The 26,799-nt window shown below is 42.7% G+C and overlaps 1 protein-coding gene across 3 annotated transcripts; it reads left to right on the forward strand.

Moving 5' to 3' along the window:
• rnf216 (ring finger protein 216) lies at positions 1-24,353 on the forward strand. Of its 3 annotated transcripts, none has more exons than XM_061700126.1 (17): positions 1-604; positions 3,046-3,177; positions 3,316-3,449; positions 7,626-8,816; positions 8,908-8,984; positions 9,293-9,401; positions 10,439-10,600; positions 10,914-11,025; positions 11,130-11,263; positions 11,353-11,403; positions 11,515-11,652; positions 12,464-12,612; positions 13,208-13,286; positions 17,512-17,609; positions 19,895-20,117; positions 23,381-23,450; positions 23,526-24,353. In XM_061700126.1, exons 2-17 carry the CDS (start codon positions 3,111-3,113, stop codon positions 23,909-23,911), a joined length of 3,180 nt encoding a protein of 1,059 aa, XP_061556110.1. In that variant the 5' UTR covers positions 1-604; positions 3,046-3,110; the 3' UTR covers positions 23,912-24,353. The 3 variants fall into 3 exon arrangements, with proteins under 3 accessions (XP_061556110.1, XP_061556109.1, XP_061556108.1); XM_061700125.1 differs by having other exon boundaries at positions 1-600; XM_061700124.1 differs by having other exon boundaries at positions 2-91.
• The last annotated feature ends 2,446 nt before the right edge of the window (positions 24,354-26,799 follow it).

The following is a 26,799-nucleotide window of genomic DNA, read 5'->3' on the forward strand; positions in this document are numbered from 1 at the left end:
TGCTCTTGTTTTGGCAGCTTGTTTGGCTTTTCCGCGTATTATCAGTCATTAAAGAAGACGGCTGGTACTGGCATTCAAGCAAAAAGCAGTGGTATTGTCATGTTCTGTTGTCTTTCTACTTAACACGTTGGTCCTGTATTGAATGTGCACGGTTTGAGACACTGTTGTGGACACTCATTTAGAAGTCCCCTAACTAGTTAACCTACTGGCTAGCTCGCTAGCTGGCCGAGCTGATTAACGTTAGCTTAGCTGGCTACATTGGTTTTTCCCCTCTTTCAATTTGTGTGGAAATGATCCGTTGCTTTTCTTCATGTGTGTGTTTCACGGCGGCTTCCTATATACAAGAATACTATGATAACGTTAGCGCTAATGTCAAAACCATGATGAAGAATTTGGTTGAATATTTCAGCATTGTCAGCTATATGTCGTTGAGAGCTTTGATAGTCATTTCTGTTTAATCATACAACATAGAGATTTTTATACTTTATTCCCTAAGTCTTTTATCTTTTAAGTTAAAGACCCAATCTCGACGGGCGACGTTTTTTTTTTTTCGTGTGTTCGGATCTCTTCAGGTTACTTTCAATGAACACTCGTCAACTTGTAGGTATAGTATGTGTATAATTTTTCAAAGTTTAACAGATTTACACGAGACCGACATTATCGGATAGATTTTTCTAAAGACGGTTGCACTGATATAAGTATTGTTTTCCTGAGACAAATATTAATAGTTATTACTCCTTAACACGCGTGAAAATTCATCAATTTATGGTCAACGTCATAAGCAAAGTCAATGAGTCGAGATTTTAAGTGTGACCCTTTTTGTTGAATGCGAGTTTCAAACTTTAATAGCTTTCTTCATCTGTATTCTATTTTTAATTGTCTAGTATCAATGGAAAGCTTGCGAAACAGATTCACACAACATATGAATATGATGGTGATGTTTCTAATTAATTGGTTAATGATGTAATTACACTTACTATGTGAAACAAGTGAATATATAGTGCACGTGTGTACCAGGCTCGCTCCAGGTTTCTTTTTTTTTAGGGCTAAGGGTAAGGCTAAGACGTGTTTTTTTTTTTTCGTGTTCTGATCTCTTCGGATTACTTTGAATGAATACTCGTCAATTTATAGATACAGTATGTGTATAATTTTAAAGTTTAACTGATATACACGAGACCGGCATTATCGAACAAATTTTTTTGTTCGACGATTCCAGTAATATAAGTACCGTTTTCCTGTGACAAATGTTAAAGTTATTACTCTTTAAAACTGGTGAAAATGCATCAATTTATGGTCAACGTCATAAGCAAAGTCAATGAATCTCAAGATTTTAAGTGTGACCTTTTTTGTTGAATGCAAGTTTTAAACCTTAATAACTTTCTTCATCTTTATCCTATTTTCAAATGACTAGTATCAATGAAGTGGGAGAGTCCAACCCCTCACGAGAGGACTGGTACCAGAGCCCAAGGTGTGTGGGAAGGCGAATCCGACTATGTCCAGTCGGAACTTCTCAACCTCACACACCAGCTCAGTCTCTTTCCCTGCCAGAGAGGTGACGTTCCACGTCCCTAGAGCCAGCTTCTGTAGCCGGGGATCAGATTGCCAAGGTCCCTGCCTTCGGCCACCGCCCAGCTCACACTACACCCAACCCCTATGGCCCCTCCCACAGGTGGTGAACCCATGGGAAGGGGACCCACCTTACCCTTACAGCCCGGCCTGGCCCCATTGGCGCAGGGCCGGTCACCAGGCGCACGCCATCGAGCTCCACCTCCAGGCCTGGCTCCAGAGGGGGGCCCCGGTGACTTGCGTCCGGGCAAGGGAAATCTAGATCAATTAATTTTATTTGTCAAAGGGGGTCTTTTAGCCGTGCTTTGTCTGGTCCCTCACCTAGGGCTTGTTTGCCAGGGTGCCCTTGCCAGGGGCATAAAGCCCCAGACAACTTAGCTCCTAGGATGACTGGGACACAAACCCGTCCACCATGATAAGGTGACGGCTCAGAGAGGGTAACTCCATCGTTCTGCTGGGGGACTTCAATGATCACGTGGGCAATGACAGTGAGGACACTCACTTCACTCTGGTGAAGAGAGGGGCGGAGCTGTCAACTGATCACCACCTGGTGGTATATTGGCTCCGATGGTGGGGGAGGATGCCGGTCCAACCTGGCAGGCCCAAACGTGTTGTGAGTGTCTGCTGAGAGCGTCTGGCAGAATTTCCTGTCAGAAGGAGTTTCAACTCCCACCTGCGGCAGAACTTCACCCACGTCCCGGGGAAGGCGGGGGGCATTGAGTCCGAGTGGACCATGTTCTGCACCTCCATTGCTGAGCCGGCTGACTGTGTGAGGTGGTAAGCTCATTGAGAAAAGACTTCCAGATGGCTTTGAGGAAATTCTGGTCCACCGTCCGGCGTCTCAGGAGGGGGAAGCAGTGCACTGTCAACACTGTGTATAGTGGGGATGGGGTGCGGCTGACCTCGACTCGGGACGTTGTCAGTCTGTAGAGATAATACTTCCAAGACCTCTTCATTTCCACCGACACGCCTTCCCATGAGGAACCAGAGTCGGGGATCTCTGAGGCGTGCTCTCCTATCTCCACCGAGGTGGTTAAAAAAAGCTCCTCTGTGGCAAAACCCCAAAGGTGGATGAGATTGCCCGGTGTTCCGAAAGGCTCTAGATGTTGTGGGGCTGTCCTGGTTGACACGTCTCTGCAACATCGCGTGGACATCGAGAACAGTGCCTCAGTGAAAACAGCGCTGCCGCCGCCACTCAAAATGTGCGATTATGGGTGTGGTTGTTGAGTGAGCACATTGGAGAGCCATTCAGCAGCAGATATGCACATATCTATGTCAAGCTCTGAGTTTTATGTCCAAGTGACGCCAATCTAAATTTCCTAGTAATTCACTTCATTTAAATGAGATATCAGCTTCCTCTCAAATATTCCTCGGCTCTTCTTCACATTGATATTTGGACCTCATATTAGTCAACCGCATTTAAAATAATGTAGATAGATTCTGGAAGCACCTGCACTTTAACTTGTTTGTGTGTTCTAGATGGTGTAAATCAAGCAGGGACTGTGTACAAGCCAATTTAGTGAGCTGGTGAGTTGAGTATCATCATGGCAGATGGATGTAATGATGACGATGTCATTCACCTAGCAAGTTTCAACATCCACCGAAGCCAAGGTAAATTGGGACAAAATAATACAAAGATGAAGGCATTTAAAGAAAATATCAAGAACCATAATTTTATTAATCATGCCATGCTGTTTCTAAATTGCCTCTCCAGGATGTCTAACAATATTAATGAATGAGTTTGTTTAGGCTCCAGCAGCCGTCAGAGGGAGCTCATCACTATTTCTGATGATTCGGATGAGGAGGCTGTGACTCTGTTACCCAGCAGTCCTGTTTTTTTAGTTCCATATGATGATTCTGAAGATGATGTCAGCATATTAGAGGTGAGTGACAAACAATGCTTCTTTAAAGGAGTGAACCGTTTTTCCTCTTTACGGGGGTTCCAAGCACTAAGGGGGGGTGGGGGGGGGGTCATGCACTGCATCAGAAGACCACACATGCACACACCCTTTGACTCTTTTGTTAATGTACAACACCTTCCACTAGAAATGGTAAATTGAAATTTCTTGGAGCAAAATAGGTAAAAAGCCAAGGAGGCTAAATACTTTTGCAAGGCACTGAAGTTGCTACATTGCTGCTAGGTGTCTATGCTAGGTGTTCGCGGGGAGGGGTACGACCACATCCCAAGTCAAACTCTAATAATATTACTGCCATAGTCTTTGGTCAGAGAAGCAGGTAGAAAAGAGGAGTTGGTTGACTGAATGCACACTATTCTCTGACTTGTTAGTACCAAGATAATGTATTTGTTAAAGACACATATTTGAATTAGCTACTTTATTTCTTCATCTCACGCTGACAAACTAATTTCCAAGGCAGTAATGTTTAAAAAATATGGGGAATTGCTGAAACGTTTTTAATATATCAGCTGATATTTCACTATGACAGAGTGGAAATATTAAACTCATTCACTGCCAGCCCTTCCAGTTAACATGTTAACCTTGACAACAGCGAAATCACACATAATATGATGACAATTAGAAAATATAAGCCTAATTATTTATTCTGCAACTATCCACTGTTTCAGCCTCTATTGAAGAAAAAAAAAATGACGGTCATTATGTCACTGAAAACATCCAAAGTTTTTTTTAAAGGGACAGTTACCCCATAATGACAGAGTGGACAGCAATTTCAGGGACACTTCCAAAATGTTGAATATGAGCAGAAAAATACAATACAGTGGAAGCTCGATAGAAGGGGTTAAGGCTACATTCACACTGCAGGGCACGATGCCCAATTCGGATTTTTTTGTTAAATACGATCTTTTTATGCAGTCGTTTACATTACAAAAACAAATGCGGCTTCTATTGTGGAAGGAACACGTCTGTTTTGGCAAAAGCATGCATACAAAACCGGACGTCACAGTGCGCATGCGCACAACTGCGAGGCAAGTAAATGCGGTCCCTCGCAGAGGTCTTGTCATGACGCACTTGTGGCGATTTCACATATTATCCAAACTTACCACACCGGTGTGCTTGGTCATGGGGACATTGTTGACGTACAGTACTCATCGTAGGCAAGTCACTTTCATGAGCCGTGAGGAATTAGCGTGCATACTAGTTCCAAATCTGTGACAAAAAGTGAACGGCTTCTCAGAAAAAAACTGTTACTGTACAAAAATAGCAAGTTCCAGACTCTAAAGACATGTTTTGTACTCCTCATCACTGTAGCCTTGACGCTCTCTCTCTTTCTGCTCGATGTACAATAGATATACCATCTTCACATGGCCGCCATGTCAGTCCCCCATATTCAACATGGCCACCACATAGGCACGGGATGATCTAGTATTATTGTATATCTCTGACCCGGCAATACTTTCTTCCCATTCTCTGCCTGCATTGCGCTTCAGCGCCAGTAAACAACAGCGGCGAATTCTGGAACTAACAGACTTTGTCAACGGCATTTTAAGTGACAAATGGAAACTACTTTTGGGCTCATTGTTCAGTCCCGACAGTTTGTTTTAACCGTGACAAATGGAAACTACTTTCGGACACATTGTTCAGTCCTGACGGTCCGTTTGATCCAATATCCCTTATATTTTTACGTTTTATCGTTTTCCATATTTTGTAAATTATGTCAAGAAGAAATTATGTCAAGAACATTACTGTGGGACAGTTATTATATCCTATTATTATGTAATAGGATAAAAATAATTCTGGATACTGTTCAATTGCGCACCATAATCATGACTCTATAGTTGTAATTGTTAATAAATTATGGCTTCAATATTTATTTTAATGTATTTCTTAGGGTTTGGCTCTGTTCATCACTTAACCGTTAGGGTATGCACTTAAACATGCCCAGTCTGCCGGAAATCAAGAAGGCGTGAAGAAACGTGATGTCATGTGGAATGGATACAATGCGACGATCTGTTAAAAAAAAAAAAAAAAAAAAAACTACATGACTGATTCTTGAGGATGCCATACTTTGGAAACCCAACTGTCCGAAACACTTAGCTCGGAGAGCGACGCCACTGTAAAACTATTTGGGTTCGCTCATGCTGCTAAAGCTAATTAACTAAACCTCGTGAATCTATCTCGACTGTGATCAACAAACTGTTCTCCCCGTGCCTGCGTGGGTTTTCTCCGGGGGCTCCGGTTTCCTCCCACATCCCAAAAACATGCATGGTAGGTTGATCGAAGACTCTAAATTGCCCTTAGGTGTCAATGTGTGCGCGAGTGGTTGTTTGTTTATATGTGCCCTGCGATTGGCTGGCGACAAGTTCAGGGTGTACCTTGCCTCTCGCCCGAAGATAGCTGGGATAGGCTCCAGCACGCCCGCGACCATAGTGTGGATAAAGCGGTACAAAAAAGGGATGGATGGAGGTTACCGGAGCAAAACAGGGTTACGGCTCTCTTTAACGTGATACATGCGTCATCTTCAGGTGATTTTTGTCGTAAATCTATCTTTGTTGTAACATCTTTTATACACATTTTGCAGACTACAGTTGTTTCCAAATAACGGGCGTGACTTTTTTTGGGACTATGGCTCCCGAGTTGCTACCATCTTCGCCATGTTGTCGGAATTCTCGCGGAGTAGTGAAAAGTATAGAAAATAAAATTGCTGATCCCTTTTTCCATATTGAGCTTTAATAAAATATTGATCGCATCGAGCTTCTCGATATATCGCCCAGCACTAATTTGAAGTAGTTTTTTAACCAGATTTTATATAGGCAATATCACACAAAAACATTCTCCAGAAAGTTTTTTTTTTGTTCTGGCACAAAAAAAAAAACACAATTTCTCCGGAAGCCGTTATAACAAATATGGCCGACTCCCCAAAAATGAGAGAAGTCCAAACCTTCCTTTAAAGGACAAATGATCACCCAAACCAGCCGTCAGTAATACCATCACGCCTCATCCTCCCTTCTCAAGGCAAAGAGAAGTAAATCAACAATCTGAACCCTCTAATATTAGCAATAGCGTGATAAGTCTGATCTGCAAAGCCACAAACTGGTGGATAAAAGAGAATTAGTCCCTTATGAAGGTTCTGTTAACTACGACAAGAGACACCTGTGGGGACCTCCAGACGAGGGGTCTCCTCAGCTTGTGTTTTAGTATGTTTTCTTGAAATAAAAATTATGAGGCAAGCGGGAGATACGAGAGAATGTTTAAAAGATTCCCTCCAAATTATTTTTCAAGCAATTAGCACACAGCTCCCCTTCTTGTCTCCCGGGAAATTTAAAAGGAGAAGCTCTCGGCCAGCCTCTGAGAGAAGCTCTAGTTCTTGCTCTGGTTCCTGAGCTCTCTGGGTGCTAGGTTTCACCCTAGCTGGTTTAGCTCACAAGTTTTCTTTTCTTTCTATGTTTATCGCATTTTTGTGTACGTGCCGCTGGCTGGCGTTGTGTGCAGTCGTCACCGAACGATTCTTGGTCGTAAACATCAAAGTGGAACCCTGATTTTTGCTGTAAGGCAAAACCACAGTCTACCCACGTGGTGAGCAGCCATTTGTTCCCAAACCGAGCCAAGGGCGTGTGACCCGCCTAGCCAGCCAGACAGACCTCGGCATAGTTGGTCCCAGAAAATCGATTTTTGGCGAAACTGAACTTGTTTCTTGCTGCAAGTCGGCACTCAGGGCAAACGTCTTCCTCATTGGGCGCAGCATCGTTGGCAGCCATTCAACCCGTGTCAATTTGCCTCCCAATTTGCCTCACCTTTCTTAAGTAGAATATAGATTTTCCAGACAAACAAACAAAGCAATGTGGTGCCCATTTTAACGATACAGATCGTATACTAGGTAATATCCACACTTGAAGAGGCAATTTCAACCAGACTCAGAATTTTGACAGACTGTAATTTTTGGGGAAATTTTGTCACATGATGGTTAGTGTCTTTTGGGGCACCATACACAAAATATTTACTGAACTGTACCAAACTACTACTATACTTAACACATCACAGGCTGCAGTTAATGTCATATTACTTTATCATTATTATTGCTCTCGTAAGCATAATTGTTTGTATTTATCTTGAAATGTGGTCTTTTCTGCAACCTCTTTGTAGCAAGTAACTCCAGCGCGCAGACATTTAATACGGCCAGCAGCAAAGTGGAGTGGGGCCTCACAAAACCTTATTGAAGTTGCTGCAAATTCTGTGGGGCTTAGGAACCCATCTGCCCCCTCTACCTCCAGAGATGCTATTGCCCACTTGTCTGCAGTCAGCGCATCCATAGTCAGACAACCAAAACCTACAACAAACGCCCAGCAGGCAAAAGCTGGTATGTCACAAGAGATAAAAGTGGAGGACCGATCTGATTGTTCGACTCAAACCCGATCTACCTCCTCACTTGCTCAAGCTGTCACACTAGGAGCGTTTGAAGATGCAGCGCACCTTCAGCCCAGCACATCTGGACTGGCTTGCTCCAAAGGACATTTAGTAACCAGGGCTCAGCCAAGTACATCTCACGGTGTTGTTTCAAAGACACTTCCTGCCTCCCCGACGACTCGAGAAAAGGCATGTAAAAGTACCAGCATTAAAGACAATCCTCAGGCAAGTACTTCATCTGCAGAGGCGCAGCCTAAAGCGAGCACATCTACACAGCTTCTGCCTAGTGGGTCAGTGAGAGTAGTAGCCCGTCCTTGCCAGGTGAATAATTTGAAGCCCATCATCCTTCCACAACAACCGAGCATCCAAGCCTTCACTTTGATCACACAGCCTCAGAAGCAGCACACGCCCCAGCCTGTCTTAAATCCCATGCATGGCAATCTTATTCAGATTGAACCCCAACCCCTCGCCCAGGCCCCAGCTCCGGCTCCAGTCCAAGCGCCCCAGGCCCGTCAGGTGGCACCTGTAACACACACTGCAGTGCTAGTAGCTGCAGCCCCTCAGAGGTTAGGACCTCCAGAGGCGGGCCACCAGATCATGTTAGGGAGCCAGTTAGCTGGGAAGGCTGGTTCCAATTCCCGGCCACAGGGTGGCGCCCCCAGTGCGTTTCCACAAATCCAGACCAATACAAATTTAAATCCTCCAGCTGGTCTAGCTATGGCAGCTTCAGTTCCCCACAACAGAATAGAGATGCATCACATTCTGGATCTAGACCCAAACCCAGAAAGGGTCAACCCAGTCCCCGGTCTGCTCGCATTCCGTCCTGTTCCTGAGGATATTCCCAGAATAGAAGATGCAAGGCCTGGTCCCTCTCAGCCACAAGAGAGGCTTGAGCTGCAACACCATGTCAGAACCCTCATCACTAGTGTCGTAAGTAGTAAAGTACACCTCGTTTTTGTCATTTTCTCTGTTTTAAATGTCTGCCCTAATTTTTTCTCTCTCTCTCTCTCTCTCTCTCAAGTTGGATCTCTTCCCAAATGTCCAAGAAGCCTATGTAGCAGAACTGATTCAAACACATAATGTCAAAGACTTGAATGTGTGAGAAGCATTTTTTTTTAAAAACTGTGGTTTCTGAAGTGATTTTCTGCACTGCTAATTGTGAGAACACAATGAGAGCATTTGTCTGTGAATTTGGACTAGTATCTGAATGTCAACGAAATGTTTGGATTATTTCATGGTTGTTTGTGTGTGGTGATTTATTGTATTTCACTGCACTTAAACTGATTGGATGAGCTATCTTTAATAGTCTGGCAGCTACTATTGCAAAATCATCATTGTGCCTAACTATAACAGTGCATAGTACACACAGTCATGTTTACATGGACGTTTCCTCTTCTGTTTTCTAGTATCTGTAACCTGCTGTTGGAGAACCCAGAATACCCAAAGACAAGCGCTGCTGCAGCCACAGTAGCGCCCACCAGTATTTTACTCGAGTCCGGAGACAGTAACGCAGAGGTAATTAATGAATGAAGCAGTTTATTTCGAAGACCAAATATAAAATTAGATGAACAAAAATAAATTAAAAAAGACAAAAAATGAGCAAGGCAATGTTACTGATGAATGGTGCGGTGGGATTCTTTTTAGTGTCTTAACACCTGTAAGAACCTGTGAGTTGATAATGTTAGTATAAGCTGTGTTATTAGTGGTCCCAGCCCAAGCAATTAAAGCCTATAGTGTGTCAACCGAACTTTTGTGAATGAACACGGGGGGCAGGCCAGCGAGCCCGACCCAACCAGGGGGATGCCACCCGCTTCCCAGGACACAGGGCAGTCCCTAGCCCAACCAAAGCACTCGACCAGTCCCAACAGGAGGGGCACGGGCACCGCACCACCCTCACCCCACCCATCATGTCCCACCGCTGCCGCCATGGGGCCCCAGTCACCAACAGGGCCCAACGCAAGAGCCAGCCGCCACTCGCATACGGTCATAGCCCGCCAAAACACGAGCCCATGTTAAACGCCCGTCATGAGCAAGGATGGGCAAGGGCGCCAAGGGAGGGGGGAGGAAAGCGCGGCCCCAAAGGGACAAGGGGGCGGACCCCATCTCCCAGCGGCCTGACAACCGAAGGGGGGAGCAGGCCCCAGGAGTCAAGCCAACAGAAATGTGAATACCCACCACCCACCCTATTACTATGGTTACCAGGTCTCCGACTGGCAACTGTTGTCCTTGTAGTGTGATCGTGTGTGTGGTGGGGTGTCCTGCATTAAAATTGGGGAGACTGGTGGCGGTGAGGCGAGACGGTCACAGGGCAATGATGACTAATTTCAATGAGATAAAAAATATGTGTAAAATATGCTATAATTTTTTTTTATTCTTGGGGTGGTTTGACAAAAGCGCGTCATAGAAATTATGACACCTGGCAGCTGTTATAATTGTTAAAAAAAAATACTAATTCTCCTATAAGCTATATAAAATACAACATAACAATACACCGCCCCCCTTAATACAAGTCAAATAGTATGGTGTATTTTAACCTTGATGTATCTTTTCAGGTAACTGAGGATTTGTTTGATTATGCCAAGCTGGGCCCGGTAGGTCCAGAGACGGTGATGCAGGCCGCAGACTTGCTCATGGCAGACTTCCGGATGATCAGCTGTCAGGACATTAAATGGGCCCTCAATGCCCTGAAAGGACACTATGCAATCACACGCAAGGTAATCACTGTCTCCTACCCCTGCTCGATTCTTGCTCTGAAGTTTACTTCACTTTAAAAAAGTTACATTTTATTCAACCAAAAGCCAGGATGATTGTGTTTTTTTGTCAAAAGAGAGGTCAATTGGATGGAAGGTGGAATCATGCTTATGTTTGTGCCGTCGTAACAGCAAGTTTAAATAAGTTCAAAGCTCTGTTTGCGTAAATGTACATGATCTGTTTTTACCCATTTTTAAATATTTATTTTCATGGGGATAATATGCATTCAAGTGCTTGTGGTTTCACTCTGTCCCTCTCACACTCACTCTCTCGTAGGCCTTATTTGAAGCTCTGAAGAAGTTTCAAGAATCAGGCGACCCCTCAGGAAAGCGACGACGAAACAGAATGTCTACTGGGCGCTGCTACATCGATTTCCATTTTGAGCATGGTGAGGGGTAAAAAGCTTTCTCTGTACTTGTGTATGTGAGAATTGATATTGAACCATAGAAGAAGTGTTAATATAGCAGTGTGCTGCCCCCCTGTGTGCTGCAGGTCAGGTAAAGTTTGACAAGAGGATGTACTTTTTGGAGAAGGGTCGACGTTATTGCAGAACTTACAACAGTTTGGAAGCTTCTCTACAAAAGGAGCTTACCTTCTTTCAACAGAAAGCCAAGGAATGGGCAGAGGTATTCTTAAATACAGTTCTTTTTGTCACGTTGTTACATTTTTGTTAAAATGCGATTCAATGTGTTGATATTTCCTGTTCTCTTTCCAGCATGAGGACTTCCTCCTGGCACTGCAAGTCAATGAAGATGAATATAAGAAAGTAGGTTTGTTTCACTCTCTATAAGATAATATAATGTATTTTTATGTGTTTGATTTTTCTACCATGATTGAATAAGAGAAGTACTTTTCCTGATAATTCCTGTTTGTCCAGGATGGCCAGCTGATTGAGTGTGGCTGTTGTTACGGAGAGTTTGCCTTTGAAAAAATGACGCAGTGTTCAGATGGTCACCTGTTCTGTAAAGAGTGCCTCGTCAAATATGCTCAAGAGGCAGTGTTTGGCTCCGGAAAGGTACGTCCACACCACCAATAAGTGATACTTGCAGAGTCCACAGTATCCAAAAATATATACTACAGGAAGTCGCTGTGTTCTTTAAAATTAACTGAACTAAATAAGGGCCCATTCCATTTGTTTTTTTTCCCCAGTTTACTGAAGTGATCAGTACGATTGTATGTTGGCCACTTAAAAACTTGTTCAGCACATGTCACCTGAATAATCAATGAGTGGTGCTTTGACGATCTTAAGATTTTCATAGCAGGCCGTCTGCTGTTTAAGAATGAAATTAGATTTTCAAAAAAATAGGGCCTTTGTTATCCTTCAAAATTACATTTAATCCTTAAATTTGACTTTCGAAAGTCTTAAAAATGCCATCGAATCAGTGACAAAAATGGAATTTAAATCTCTCATTGTGTTGTGTCTCATATTCATGTTTTGATGTTTTCAGTCCACCCACATAAAAAATAAAGGAATAAGTAGCACATCATTTCAGAAAGTAGTATTGAGCCAATATACTGAAGATGTTGAAAAGGAAATTGAAAATGGTCCCAAATGCACACACTGGTTACAGTTAGGTTTGACATTACACCTTTTTAACATTGCATACAAAGTGCAATCTGTTCAAATCTGATTAGATGTAGCCAACGGTATAGGGTAGTTTTTTTCCCTCTCTTTTGTAACAATTTGCAAAATACTCTTACCAAACTATTAATGTAAGTAAACAAATTTTGAAATTTGAGTTGTACGTGTTGTTTGTAGTGAAAGCATGAGTAATTTTTCTCTTAAGATCTGTCAGTTTCTGTATGTGTATGTATTTGCTTTGCAGTCAGAGCTGAGCTGCATGGAAGCAGGCTGCCTTTGTTCCTACCCAGTCTGTGAACTGGAGAAGGTCCTACCAGAAAACATCCTTTGCAAATATTACGAGAGGCAGGCGGAGGAGGCTATTGCTGCCACTTGCGCGGATGAACTAGTTAGGTAAGCCTGTGTCTGTGTAATCATGTTTATAAACTCAAGCCTAATTTATTGAAATGTACCTTTATGGAGGTTATGCTGAGACCAACATTTATTTGACTATTAGATATTAAAGGTCCCACTCCAATGCAGGCTGTGCTGTGATGGCTATGTGTGTACAGCAGGGTGGAGCTTAGTTGTGTTCTATATAGTGCTGCTAAGAAAGATTAGACATCACATTCGGCAGGCTTTGAGAATTTAGACTTTTGAATCGCCTCATTATAATCAAAATAAAAAAACTAACAGGAATTCAACCATAATGTATGAGTCTAATGATAGAAATTCTGATAATAGTTCTTGTTGACTGAGAAATGGATAAACAACACTACATATTGACCTTAAAGTATCTTGTGCTTTTACCTACAATATGACAAAATATGGCGTTAACACTGTATATTCTACCATGAGTTAACCCATCTAGCAAAGTGTAGTAACATTGACGCAAAGTAGTAACCTTTTAAGTTGGCTTGTAACATTTGTGTGTGGGCTGCATCATCTTAGATATTGTATAATTGTGGTTTGAACGTTAAAAGTAACATCACTTTCACCCATCTCCCAGGTGTCCCTTCTGCAACTTTCCAGCCTTGCTAGACAAAGATATGTGTCTTTTTAGCTGCCCCAACCCTCGCTGCCGCAAGGTCAGTCCTCTATTTGCTTGATTTCTACCATATAGATTCATTAAAGACCTGGGAAAATACTTTTCAGAGGGCAATTTCCTGGCTAATGTCGACATTAAAAATAATTTACATTGTTTGATTGTTACGTAATATTCTAGTTTCTAGAGATGGTGAATTTGGGGTTTTCATGTGCTGTAAGCTATAATCAAAATTATATTTTAAAATGATGTAATATTTCACTCTGAGTGTGTGTAGCGCATCTCTAAAATATGAGTTTCACTTTATGAATCAAACTATCTAAGTTAAGCTTTTGACACTATTCTAATTTATTGAAATGTACCTGTATGGAGGTTATACTGAGGCCGAAATTGGTTTGACTATCAGATACTAAAAGTGAATTTCATTCAATAGGAAATACACACCGGCTCTTGTACAGCCTGTAACATTGTCTCAGCTGTTAAGAAGAATTATCGAAATTAAGTAGGTGACAACATGAATTTGTTGGTCCAAATGCACTGAAAGTGAGTGGTCCAACAAGAATCATGAAGGCTGCAGAGGTCACCCAATGTGTGAGAGCAAGGATTGACAGGGACCAAATGGGTTCCATCTGGAGAGGTCACCGCCTCTTATCACGACCTCTTTGCGCTGTCTGAGGAATGCTGGGGTGTGAGGGATGGTAGGCGGGCAATGCATTTCAGTCTCTAAATCACCTTTATCAGGAGGAAATGCGTACCAACACACATGAATAAAATCTAACCTTTTACCCTCCACATAACACTCCATAACTCACTACCTTTTTTTTTTTTTTAACCTCAACCAAAGAAGTATTTGTGTGAGTGCAAGGAAATGAAATAGTTGTTGATTTCCTTTTCCTGGAGTGTCCCAACGGCAGTTTTTAGCTTCCTTTCGACCCTAGCCCCCAATTGTTGCAACTAGCTGTAGACAACCTCTACATTCTTACCTCCTCAGCCTGGATTCCTTGTTCCTCTCGCATTGTGTTCTGACATTTGAAGATCCAAACACCACCTAATGAGTGACTGGAGCTTCAGTTTTGCCAGCTAGTTGCTCTACCTGTTCAACATCAGATTTTGATGTCGAAAGCCTTGGAGTTTAACTTCTTACGGGATCACATTGAGAATGTAGAGTATCTTGACAGCTTAAAGCAGGAAGTTCCATACAGATGAAGAATTCACCCTGAAACCTGGAGAACTGAATGTAACTGTGATTGTTGATTGACAGATATGTATATTTATGTCTTAAATTTGAGCCAGTGCACTTGGCTTCTCTGAGAAAGGCAGAAATTAACTAGAATTTTTTTTGGGGGGGGGGTTAGGAATGCCAATAAATACCTATGATTTGACATCCTGATCCTAAAAATAATGTACTACACAATAATAAGACACATAACAGTGTCTATAATAATAATAATAATAGTAGTAACAGTTTCTTCCCACATCCCAAAAACATGCATTGTGGGTTAATTGCAGAATCTAAATTGCCCGTAGGTGTGAATGTGAGTGCGGGGGTGGTTGTTTGTTCATATGCGCCACCAGTTCAGGGTGTACACCGCTTCTTGCCCAGAGTCATTTGGGATAGGCTCCAGCATGCCCGTGACCCTAGTGAGGATTAGCGGTATTGAAAATGGGTGGAAGGACAATAATAATAATATTTTACTTAGCATTGAAGATAACATTTGTGTTAAAGAGATTCTTCCTACTTGTGTACAGTATTAGCTGTCACAGAAACATACAAAAATAATTTGGGTAATATATTATTATTTAGGGCGGTTCTGGAATAAACCTTACATTTGTTTAGCACTGTATACAAAAAAAATATATAGAGCATTTAAGACAAACCGTCATTGGCAGACGTAATATGAAACGACAATGCTATCCGGGAAGCATGGTAGTTGTGGTGGTTACCACGTTTGCCTTCTGAGGTTTGGGGTTGGAATCTCAGCTCCGGGACTTCTTGTGTAGTTTATATGTGCGCCCCTGTGCCGGGTACTTCGACTTCCCCCCGTACTACCAAAACATGCGTGTTAGCTTATTTATAGACTCCAAATTGTCTATAGGTGTGAATGTGAGTCTGAATGGTGTTGTTTCTATTGACAAATGACTGATAAGCAACCAGTCCAGAGTGTACCCCACCTTTGCCCAAAGTCACCTGGGATAGACTTCTGCTCACCTCTGTTGACCGATATAGAAAACGACTGGTTAAAATTACAGGATGCCCATTTCTTCTCGTGCAATTCCACCTTTGAGGCCGAAGGTGGAGCACTTTACTCTTCGAGTGAACAATGTATAGTTCAATAGTATCTGTCTTCAGCATGCAACCTCTCCTTTTTGTTACGCCTCTCCTTTGCTTACGCCCACCCTTGGGTACGCCCCCACCCCCGCAGTTTATTTAAGCTCAGGCACACACCCAAGATCCTGTTCTCCGTGTAATATGGCTGCATTCAACAGCTGCAAATGTTAGTCAGATAATATGTCCATATGGTGACACATACGTGTAATGTGTTCTCTTAGGATGAGCAGATAGGCTGGGGAAAAAAAGGGAGGGGGCGGGGCTTTTTGTTTGTGGGCTTACTGCTGAAAACCCACATGCGAATGAGACCTCCATTATTAAACTTGGGTAGTTTTCATAGTGGAGTGTTTTTTTTATTTTATTTTTTGCTCTATTTCATAGTGAGTCATTAAGCAAGCCCGATGGTCTTCTTGGGCTGGGGCCTTCTTATGTAATTGGCACACTTCCACAAGTCCGCCCACCTTTCCTTCTTCAGGATGCTTCAGCATTGGCGGGCTCCTCTCGCCACACCCCTCAAATTGGTTTCCCATTGGCTGAGAAAACGTCCTCCTCCGTTTCAAATGTGGTTCACATCAAGTTTGACCCACATTCTCCTCCCCTCCATCCCGCCTTTACCCACTCTCTCTTAATGTATTCCACATGTGCTTATGAGCACATCTGAACAAGCTTGTTCCTGGCCTGCATAGGATTTCTCTATAGTGAATGTAGGCCAGTAGAAAATTCTCTGTCCGACAACTGCTAAATATTTGCTGTTTTAATGTAGTAACGTCACTGCTGTAGTAACGTCACTGCAATTACATTTCAAATGTACTATTATGTCTAAACCATCTTTCCTCCCCATGACCTGTCTGTTATCCCAACGGCATAAAAAAAAACACCTCGTATCACGGCTCAATGCAGACCCCACCCCGATCAGAACCCCTGCAATAGGGCTTGCACCACCTTATAAGGTAATGTGTAGACAAAAGAAATGGAGGAAGCGAGGAAAAGGCATGCTATGAATGAAGGAGGGGAGAACCTCAGGGAATGGCGCGTAATGACAAGTTAGCACAGGAGGGACGGATGCTCGGGAGGGGCACAAGCTGAGGCTTGAAAGGACAGATGTGGGGCACATTGGAGAATGTGTTCTTTGCTTGTGTGTGTGTGTGCGCGAGCGCGCTTGTGCGTGTGTGCGTGCGCGTGTGTGTGTGGTGTATGTCTTCCATTAAGCAGCCGTGCTTCCTGGTAAACATAGTCGAACAGTAGGGGGCGATGGTTCACCACACTCTGCACCCCTTTGTTAGCCACCCTCTTTATGAAAAGTACATTTCTGCATCCTGTCACCTTTTTATGTTGTCTATATTAATGTACAAACACTCTTGTCTGACTGTTTAATGTATCCTTCCATCACACTTTTCTCAAAAAAAAACAAAAAACATTCAAATGTGTTTTTTGGTCACCTTTTCATGTGTTTCATAAAACACCCTTTAAGCCTCTACCGCAGACTGTCCCCTAAAGGGAGAATCGTTGAATCAGTGGCCATCCACAAAGTGCATCTCTTCTCTGCATAGCCGCATACCATCTTTAGGCTCCTGCCTTTTTCTTTGTCCTCTGTCTGACCTTGGATGAAAGACCACAGACATGCACATGCAACCCCCTCCTACCAGCTAAATCTTCAATGTTAGATGAGTGATGACTCAAATATTGATGATGCCTGGCTCCACTTAGCTATGGGTTAGCACTAGCTTCAGCATGCATGCGAAGCAATACTGTGTATATGCTGTAGCTGATGCTCAGAGGATGGGTTTGCAGTTTCTAGGCAACCAGGCAATTGGTAAAAAGAGCAAATCCCGCCACACTCACGCATGCACGCCGCAGGGCCACACCTTGCTGTGTCTGCAGCACAGGCTGATATTTTTCTCTGGTTTTATTCAACGATTGTCTTTATCTCAATATGTAGGAAAGCTGTCGAAAATGCCACGTGCAATGGAAGAAGCATGTGGGGAAGACGTGCGAGCAAGTCCTGGAGAAGGACGAGATCCGCATGAGGGTGCTCATGTAAGTGGAAACGATAACATAGAGAAAAACACTCTCTCCAGTCTCTTCAAACCACCATCCTTTCCCCTCTACACGCCAGAGGATGCCGGGTAAACTGCTCCGTTTGCCGGACGACCCTACGGGAAGCAAAGGGGCGGTCTGCTTCCCGTGGGCCCACTCGGCAGTACTTCCTGTTTTGAGCCATTGAGCAGATCTTCCTACTTCCTGGTGATGACAGAGACAGGAAGTGGCCAGATAGAAAGATCTGTGGATCAACTTGATCATTAAGACAACAACAAATTTCACAGATATACATTACCAATCATAAGTGTTGAGGTCACTAAGAAATGTTCTTATTTTTAAAAGAAAAGGCTTTTTTTTTTTCACATTAACAATATCTAGACTGTATTTCTGATTAATTGAATGTTATTGTCATTGGTAAAAAAGTGTTTTTCTTTGCAAATTAAGGGCATTTCTAACTGACCCCAAACTTCCCAACACGAGTGTGTCATTCAGTCAGTTTGAAAGTTAAAAACAAGAAATGGCTTTTCAACAGTCAGTTAATAGAGATTTAAGGAGCACATTCAGCGTGCAATTCTTGGAAAGCAAACGTTTTCTTCACAATGTAAAACAGGTCACAGGTTTTTATTACCATGTCTGGTACGCATTCGTCAAAATTAAAGCTGACTGACTTTACACACCCTAGTTCTGTTAAAAGTAGCCTGTTTTAAGGGGGCCAATCCTGTCTCATGCAAGTGAGCGACTGGACACCCCGTGCCATATGCTGCTGGGCCAATGGCAAATACCATGACAAATGGGAGCATGGCGTGGTTATTGAGTCGAGAGCAGCTTCAACTTGCTGGAGAAGTAACCAGAATATCAGGTTGTGTGTGTGTGTAATATATAAATGGATGCAGCATTTCATATACTAGACAGTGTGTATGTGTGTAAAATACCAATCACAAATGCCCACTCCACTGCGGTGACAACTTCACAGAGCAATCTTAAGTATGTGCTTCTTATCAGAAGCTAGCACCATAAGATAATGCTCATCTGTGCAGCCAACAAAACTCAATGCAGCTCTGCTTACCCTTTGGCTTTGACATGATAGCAGGGCCGTTGCACCCATGGGGAATGTGATTGTTTCTGCATGATTGTACCAGTGGAGTTTTGGCCGCCACCTGCAAGTGGCTCTGGACCTTCACCCAGCCTCGTTGGTCATATTGTGCAGAGAAAGTGGGTGTCGCGTGGTTATTACTAGATCAGCCCCACTGTTGGGTAAAAGTACAGAAAAATGCATCCAAACTAATTGTGAGAAGCTTCATCATGCAACAAGACAATGACCCAAAACACACTGCCAACACAACAAAGGACTACATCAGGGGGAAAAAGTGGAAGGCCTTTAGACTGGCCAAGTCAATCACCAGAACTTAACCCAATAGAGCATGCATTTTACCTCCTAAAGAGGAGACTGAAGGGAGAAACCCGCAGAAACAAACAAGAACTGAAAGAGGGTGCTGTAAAGGCCTGAAAAAGCATTTCAAATGAAGAATGCAACAGTCTGGTGAAGTCAATGGGTCCCAAGCTTGATGCAGTTATTGCAAGTCAGGGTTATGCCACCAAATATTACATTAATATATTATTATATATTTTTAATATTATTATATTAAATATATTGTTCACTTTTCACTTTAAGTACATTTAATGATGTCTGTTACAATACTTCTGCTCACTTTAAAAGTGGGTGGCTTCAAACAAAAGATGCTCTGTCCTGAATTGTTTAACACATCTAAATACCATGAAATAAAAGCTAGAATTCTTAACTTTTGTCTCATCTTTTGATTTGAAACCCAAATGTCTTCAGTATACAACAAAAACAAAGGAATTGACCCTGCTGTTCCAATTCATTTGTCGGGGACTGTATATTGTACATTCCTTTGAATATTATTTCGTTTTTTAATTTGCTTTGTTTTTCCATTGTCAAAAACGTTTGTTGATTTTGTTTGCTGTATATGTTCAATAAACACAAAAAACGCCTTGTTTAAACGTAAGAAATAAAATACAATATAAAAGCAGCCTAAACCTCTTCACATCATTAGAAAATGAAATCGTTCCATCCTACATCCTACTAAAATATGAATGTGAAAGCAACCCACTGACAGTCAATGCAGCAGTGGGAAAACACCTCAGCCAGAAGCCAGGCAGTAAAACATGCCAAACGATCGAAGCTTGGATCGGGATGATCTCTCGTCTCATTGCGCATATGTGGCTTTTTTTTTTACAGTCTCATATTCTTTTGTGCTCAGTGAGGAGCGCATGACGGCCGCCCGGGTGAGGAAGTGTGTCAAGTGCGGGATGGGCCTGGTCAAGTCGGAGGGCTGCAACCGCATGTCGTGTCGCTGTGGCAGCTTCATGTGCTACCTCTGCCGAGAGGCTATCACTGGATACAACCACTTCTGTCAGCACGCTCGCTCGCCAGGCGCTCCCTGCCGACACTGCCGCAAGTGTTCCCTCTGGACTGATCCCACGGTACAGACACACACACACAATATAGCTTTGAGAACTATGAATTCCATCATTGGGCCCCAACCACCTGGCTGCAGACCAGCACAATGTAGCGTTCACCATAAGCTAGCAAAAATGAATAAAAACATTCTTAAAGGGAGCTTCTTCAGAAAGGGGAAAAGGCCAAATGATGAGACAGGAGACAAGCCTACAACTTCCCAGAAAAAGATGGTTTTAAGATTATATCAGCAATCCTACTAAAAACAGGTTTATCACTACAGGTGATTCTCAAGCGCCATGCCCACTCTCCGTAATATGATGATGATAATACATTTAATTCATATAGCGCCAATTATGATGATAATACATTAGATTTATATAGCGTCTTTCCGTGACAGGCTCACGAATGAGGAAATGAAGCCTTCAGAACTGCCATAAAGCAATATACCTTGTTTAAATTTCCCACATTTCCCACACTTTGTGGAGCAGGATTTTCTACAATGACAGCGACCAAAACTAAATTATAATGTAGACTGGACAATAGGGCTGTCACTAACAAATCTTTTTAGAATCGATTTTTTTATTTTTTAAGCTACTCACGTGCATTTTATTCTCATTTATAAGGGATGGACTCAGTTCTTAAACTGCATATGTTGGTACTGAGTGTATGGTATAAATTTGGTGTACAGAATTTGAAACAGCAAAATGCTGAATGCCAAACGGTTAGCAAGCACGATTAGCATAAACGCGGTAGCGATTGCCATTTTAGGCCAAAAACGCTACCAACCATTCATCAAACTCATAAATCATGTTAGATGTTTATTACACACCTAACAGTGTCTTAAAAATCGCTTACAGAAGCTCCTCTGTCATTTTTGGAAAAGTTTGTGAAACATTGGTTCCGGGGGCGCAAACATGGTTCCAGGCGGAACTTTGTATCCCAGCGGAGCTTCAAGGCAGATATTTTCGAAGTCGACTTACCGTGTCATTCAAATTCTTTTTTTCACCCCCTACTGGACAAGTAGCATACTTTGTAATTGTGGTCCATGGCACAAAAATGTTTGGTATCGCTAAATTGTGTGACCTCATCTCTGTTTTTGGCTTGTTCTGTTGCCTTTGTATACCTTCTATTAATGTACATCCAGTCCCAGCACCTAATATGTACACAAACTCCCCACAGTCTTTGACCCAGACCATCTGGCCCCTGTGGAGGCCCACAGTGACCTGGCTACAGTACCGCTGGCAACCAGATAGTAGTAATTAGCACTCGTACTCCTCACGAGCTACAGTGAGCTTGTCCCGAAGAGGCAGCCAAGAAATGACAAAATACTTTCAACAAGGCTTGGCAAGAAGCTTGTGGAAAACAGACCTTGACACTTCTGAGCCTCTTTTTACTATTAACTGTGTGTAACTTAAACTTAATTGACAACTAATAATGCTTAAGTGAGATACACAGCATTACTCCTTTGTTAAGAATGAGTGTTCAATTGTATTGAAGTCTCAATTTTACCAGCGTCAACGAGGGCTGGGTGATTAGAGTGAAGTGAGGTAACATAAGCACAGACAATAACTTAGTGAATGTTCTACCCCCTAAATTAGTTTTGTTTATTTTCTCAACTAAAAGCAACTACTTTTAATTCCTGCCAAGAAACAGACAACATGAGTGGATTTTTGTATTTTTTTTTACATTTTTAAATGTTTTCCGTATGGCAAGAAAGGAGCCCAGTAGCCATGGGGATACTGTCGTGCCCAGGGAGCAGGTCTGGGTGTTGGTATCTTGCACCACAGCTGTTGGTCAGGCGAATGTTGGGGGTGGATGATGCGTTGCTGCATCCTCTCAAGCTCTGTCAAGCTGACGTTTTATTTATTTATTTTTGCCCACATTCTTTTGCCGTTTGGTGACTTGAAGCTGGTTCTCCATGGTGGGAGGATCTTAACCTCAAAGCCTGCGGTAAAGTAAATAATTGTTGGATGATGGAATATAGCCTACCAACACTTGTTAGAACAAATTGAAATCCATAAGTGGTTTGGATAGAGAGAGGATGGTGCTCTTTCAATCACTTAATTGAACAAGCGGTAACAAAATACAGTAAACACGAGCATATTCTTAGCCAACCTGCCGACAGCCTCAACTGATGCCGTCACTCTGTACGCACAGTGGCTAAAGCCAGTAAACAGCCAACCACCTGTACGTCCTCATGCTCGCTCACATATGGCCACCCCAAGGGTACAAAAATAATACCTGCACTTTACATGCATATACTGATTGTAGGTATTGCAGTGTATCTATTAAGCTTTAAAATATGTATAAATAATACAATGAATACTTGGCCCCTACTTTTTGTCCATTGTGAGGGTGGTCTGGAATGTAACCCCCGAGATAATCGAGGGATTACTCTAATGCAGGGATCACTAACCTTTTTGAAACTGAGCTACTTCTTGGGTACTAAATAATGTGAAGGGATACCAGTTTGATACACAATTCTCAAATAACAAATTTGCTCTAATTTCCTTTAATAATGTTATGATGGTGGCACAGTGAAAAACTGGTTAGTACATCAGCCTCACAGTTCTGACGACCCGGGTTCAAATCCGGCCTCACCTGTGTGGAGTTTGCATGTTCTCCCTGTGACTCCATGGGTTTTCTCCGGGTACTCCGGTTTCCTCCCACATCCCAAAAATATGCATGGTAGGTTAACTGAAGACTCTAAATTGCCCGTAGGTGTGAATGTGAGTGCGATTGGTCGTTTGTTTATATGTGCCCTGCGATTGGCTGGCGTCCAGTTCAGGGTGTACCCCGCCTCGTGCCCAATGATAGCTGGGATAGGCTCCAGCACTCCTGCGACCCTGGTGAGGATAAGCAGTATGGATAATGAATGAATGAATATTTGTATTATTAATAGTTAATTATTATAATTTATGTGAAGACACTGATCATGTCAATTATTTCTCACAATCATTGGAAATGTGTACATATATCAATATGCAACACTTAATGAATCTCTGCCACCGTTTACATTTTAAATGATGACGTCTACAACATCCCTTGAAAATCACAATGTCCCATCACTGGTGAGCTATTTTTAGAACAGGCCCGCGGACTACTCATGGGGTCCTTGGGGGCTACTTGGTGCCCATTGGGCATCACGTTGGTGACACCTGCTCTAATGGCATTTCTCTTGGTGGGGGTGGAGCAGCCTACCAGAACAAATTGATTTGGACTTTTTGAAGAGACGTACACGTAGCTGACTCGCTAATGTTGCGTCTGTGTGTGTGTGGTCCTGCAGCTAGATGACGAGCGAAATATTCAGGAGATCCAGAAGGAGGGAGAAGTGCAGCTGAATAAGAAGTTTGCAGGTGAGTTTTTAGTTGGCTATTGAATGTGAACGACTGAGACCCTTTGGTACTAACTCCCCCGTCGTCTTTGCTCAGATAATTTGGAAAAGAGAGTCGGCCCACCCCCAGAGGACATCCATAAGAGCAAGCATCCACGTGTGGGTCCGGCCCCCGAAAACCCTCCTCCCCCGCTTCCCCGCCATCCCCAAGCAGTGCAGGCTCCCCTCTTTGTGCCCCCTCGCGCCCATTACCCTCCTGCCCTACCCCAAGGCCGACTTTTCATGATGCCGTTGCCCCAGGCGCCCTACGTGCCCCCCCTGCCAAATCTGCTCCCTCTAAACAACAATAACCATCACCATCAGCACCTACATCACCACCACCACCACAACAATCGGCCCGGTGACCGTCACCCTCTAAACATGGACGTGTTTGACATGCCCATGCACTACGGGCCCGCCCACCGCTTCTTCGGACACCTATAACACACACGCGCGTGAGGTAACTGTGTTCATTCAGCTCCAAGCCCACGCATACTTTACAGATCCACTTTCTGCTTTCACAGCGTCGTTACTGTTTATCTTTTTTTCCTGTGCGCCTCCTGTCTGCCGACCTTCATCCGATGTCAGTCGTTTAGCGTTCATCTGATGGAACGCACATCTCTAGACAACAACACACACACAAACACACACACACACACACACACACTAGGCCTTCTCACACCGAACCATGGACGCTGGCTTGTTTGCACCCCCATCTGTTCTGTTTAAAAAAAATTAAAAAAAAAAAAAAAAATATGAAAGCAATTGTTAAATTTCCACTTTATACGTAATTTTTCTGACAAAACAAAGTTGAGCATTCCTGTTAGTACGTCTTTGGAAAAGTGTGTGAAGACGCGAGGTTTTCTAATAAAGCTTTTTAATCACATTCTCATGCTTGTCATACACGTCTTATCATTTCAAGGCTTGATTATTTTTATTTATTTATTTATTTATTTATTTATTGAACATTTATGCACATGGTGGATGCCTCGTTGTCACATCTGCCTTACAGTTCTGAAGTTGGGGGTTTAAAGCCAGGCTCTGGTCTTCCTGTCTGACGCTTGCACGTTTTCCTTGTTATGTACGAGTTTTCTGCGCGTACTCCACATTCCTAAAACATGTTAGGTTAATTGAAGATAAATTGTCCTTAGGTGTGAATGTTTTGTCTGTACGTGCCCTGCAATTGACAGGCCTTTCGTCCAAAGTCAACTCTGATAGGCTCCAGCTAACCTGCGACCTAATGAAGATAAGCGGTATAGAAAATGGATGGATGTAATATGCAATTAGACAAGTGCAGCACAATATGGGACAAGGGGCAATTACAGGACAAACAAATGAAAGGACCGGGAGTGCTTAATGGTTCCATAGACTTGGGCCTGACTCTTTCTGGCTCCCACAAAAAGAGCTGACTCATGATAAAAGAGCACCAATCGCATGACAAAGCACGCTTTAAACCAACAGCGGTATGGCGACGGCCCGAGAGTGGACTTCTTTCTTCAGCCAAGTGTGCTGCGAGAATAACTAATCGCACTAGCATCGTGTGTGTGTCGGAAGAGGAGGAAAGCAGCATGGGCAAGCTTCTTGATAGCTTTAGTCACAGATGCTACATTTGCTGTATTGTAGTTTCTCATATCTCGGTCAGCTTAGACTACAAATATTGCGAGCCGGTGAACATTTATTCGATACCCTACTATTGCTCTGAATTGTCCGTGTACTAGGACACTCCTTGTTCTCATTGGTAAGACAATTAGGCACACTAGTAGAACAACTAACTACTACATGTTTATTAGTGAAGCAATGGGTGACAACTGCATGCTGCTGGTATTACTAGTCACAAAATTTTACTCCTTAAGATGTAGCACTTCAGTACTATAGAGCTATGAAAAAAAATCTATGTCGACGCAAACATTTCTGTCTTGCGGCAATATAGAATATGAATAAAAGCATATTTGCCTCACTCGGACACAATTTGCGTCGCCCGGAACTATTTGGCCACTGTCACTGTTTACAGCAGGGACTTTTTAATGTGGCCGGACGCACCTTTGGACAAATGAAAAACATTGACAAAAACAAGAGGAGCATTTGTAAGTGATTTTTAAGATGCTGTTAGATAAGTAATATACATATAATATGATGTATGAGTGCGCTGAATGGTAGGTAGCGGTTTGTTTTTGTTACCCTAATTGTAATTGCGTGCTAATGCTAATCGCCAATGCTAACCGCTAATTTAAAAAATCTATAATTATCTAATTCTGTACAGTTTATAACATAGACCTCAGTTCTAACATATGCAGTTTAAGGATAGAAGTCCAGCCCACACAAATGAGAACAAAATGCATGTTAATAGTTAAAACTCAACAAAATATAAGTTAGTCGATTCTAAAAAGATTCGATAGTGACAGCCCTACAGTACTAGTAATGCGTGGATGTCAACTGATGCAGTTTTGCTTGACAAGTAACATGTTTTACCAATGTGTCCTGGTCGTTCTACTTAGTGTGCAGAAATGTCATACAGTGTTTAGTACTAGTCATTTTGCCATACAGTATTGGAAGGCAGTAGTGTAGTGTAGTGCGCTGAATTGCTTTAATACTGAGGAAAATGATCTCACTAGTACAACCCCAATTCCAATGAAGTTGGGACATTGTGTTAAACATAACTAAAAACAGAATACATCCATCCATTTTCTGAGCCGCTTCTCCTCACTAGGGTTGCGGGCGTGCTGGAGCCTATCCCAGCTATCATCGGGCAGGAGGCGGCGTACACCCTGAACTGGTTGCCAGCCAATCGCAGGGCACATACAAACAAACAACCATTCGCACTCACAGTCACACCTACGGGCAATAAAATACGACAACGGACACCCCGGACTGTTGAACAGCTGAAGCTGTACATCAAGCAAGAATGGGAAATAATTCCACCTACAAAGTTTCAACAATTAGTGTCCTCAGTTCCCAAACGTTTATTGAATGTTGTTAAACGAAAAGGTGATGTAACACCAACCAACATGATTTGCAAATCATTGTATTCTGTTCTTATTTATGTTTTACACAACGTCCCAACTTCATTGGAATTGGGGTTGTATTATTAGTGGCAATATAAAATTATACTTGACAACCGGCACTTCACTAGTAGTAATTTAAGCGTACAGGTGTCAACTCGAACAATTTTTCCTCACGAGTAACTTGTTCTACTAATGCGCACTAGTCGGATGTCCAGGCCTCAAAGAAATGTCTTAAGGTGTCTATTACTAGTAGAATGCGTTACTATTAGTGCCCCCTAGTCGTTCTACCCGTGTGCAACAATGCCATACAGTAGTTGAAGGCAATAGTGT

Source organism: Phycodurus eques, chromosome 16 (genome assembly GCF_024500275.1).
Source record: "Phycodurus eques isolate BA_2022a chromosome 16, UOR_Pequ_1.1, whole genome shotgun sequence".
Lineage (NCBI taxonomy): Eukaryota > Metazoa > Chordata > Actinopteri > Syngnathiformes > Syngnathidae > Phycodurus > Phycodurus eques.

Excerpts from the sequence above, each read along its gene's own strand:
- rnf216 (XM_061700126.1), top strand. The coding sequence starts at position 3,111 with ATGGCAGATGGATGTAATGATGACGATGTCATTCACCTAGCAAGTTTC. Across the intron at positions 11,404-11,514 it reads ATGAAGATGAATATAAGAAA|GATGGCCAGCTGATTGAGTG; the intron begins GTAGGTTTGTTT and ends CTGTTTGTCCAG. Across the intron at positions 23,451-23,525 it reads GCTGAATAAGAAGTTTGCAG|ATAATTTGGAAAAGAGAGTC; the intron begins GTGAGTTTTTAG and ends GTCTTTGCTCAG.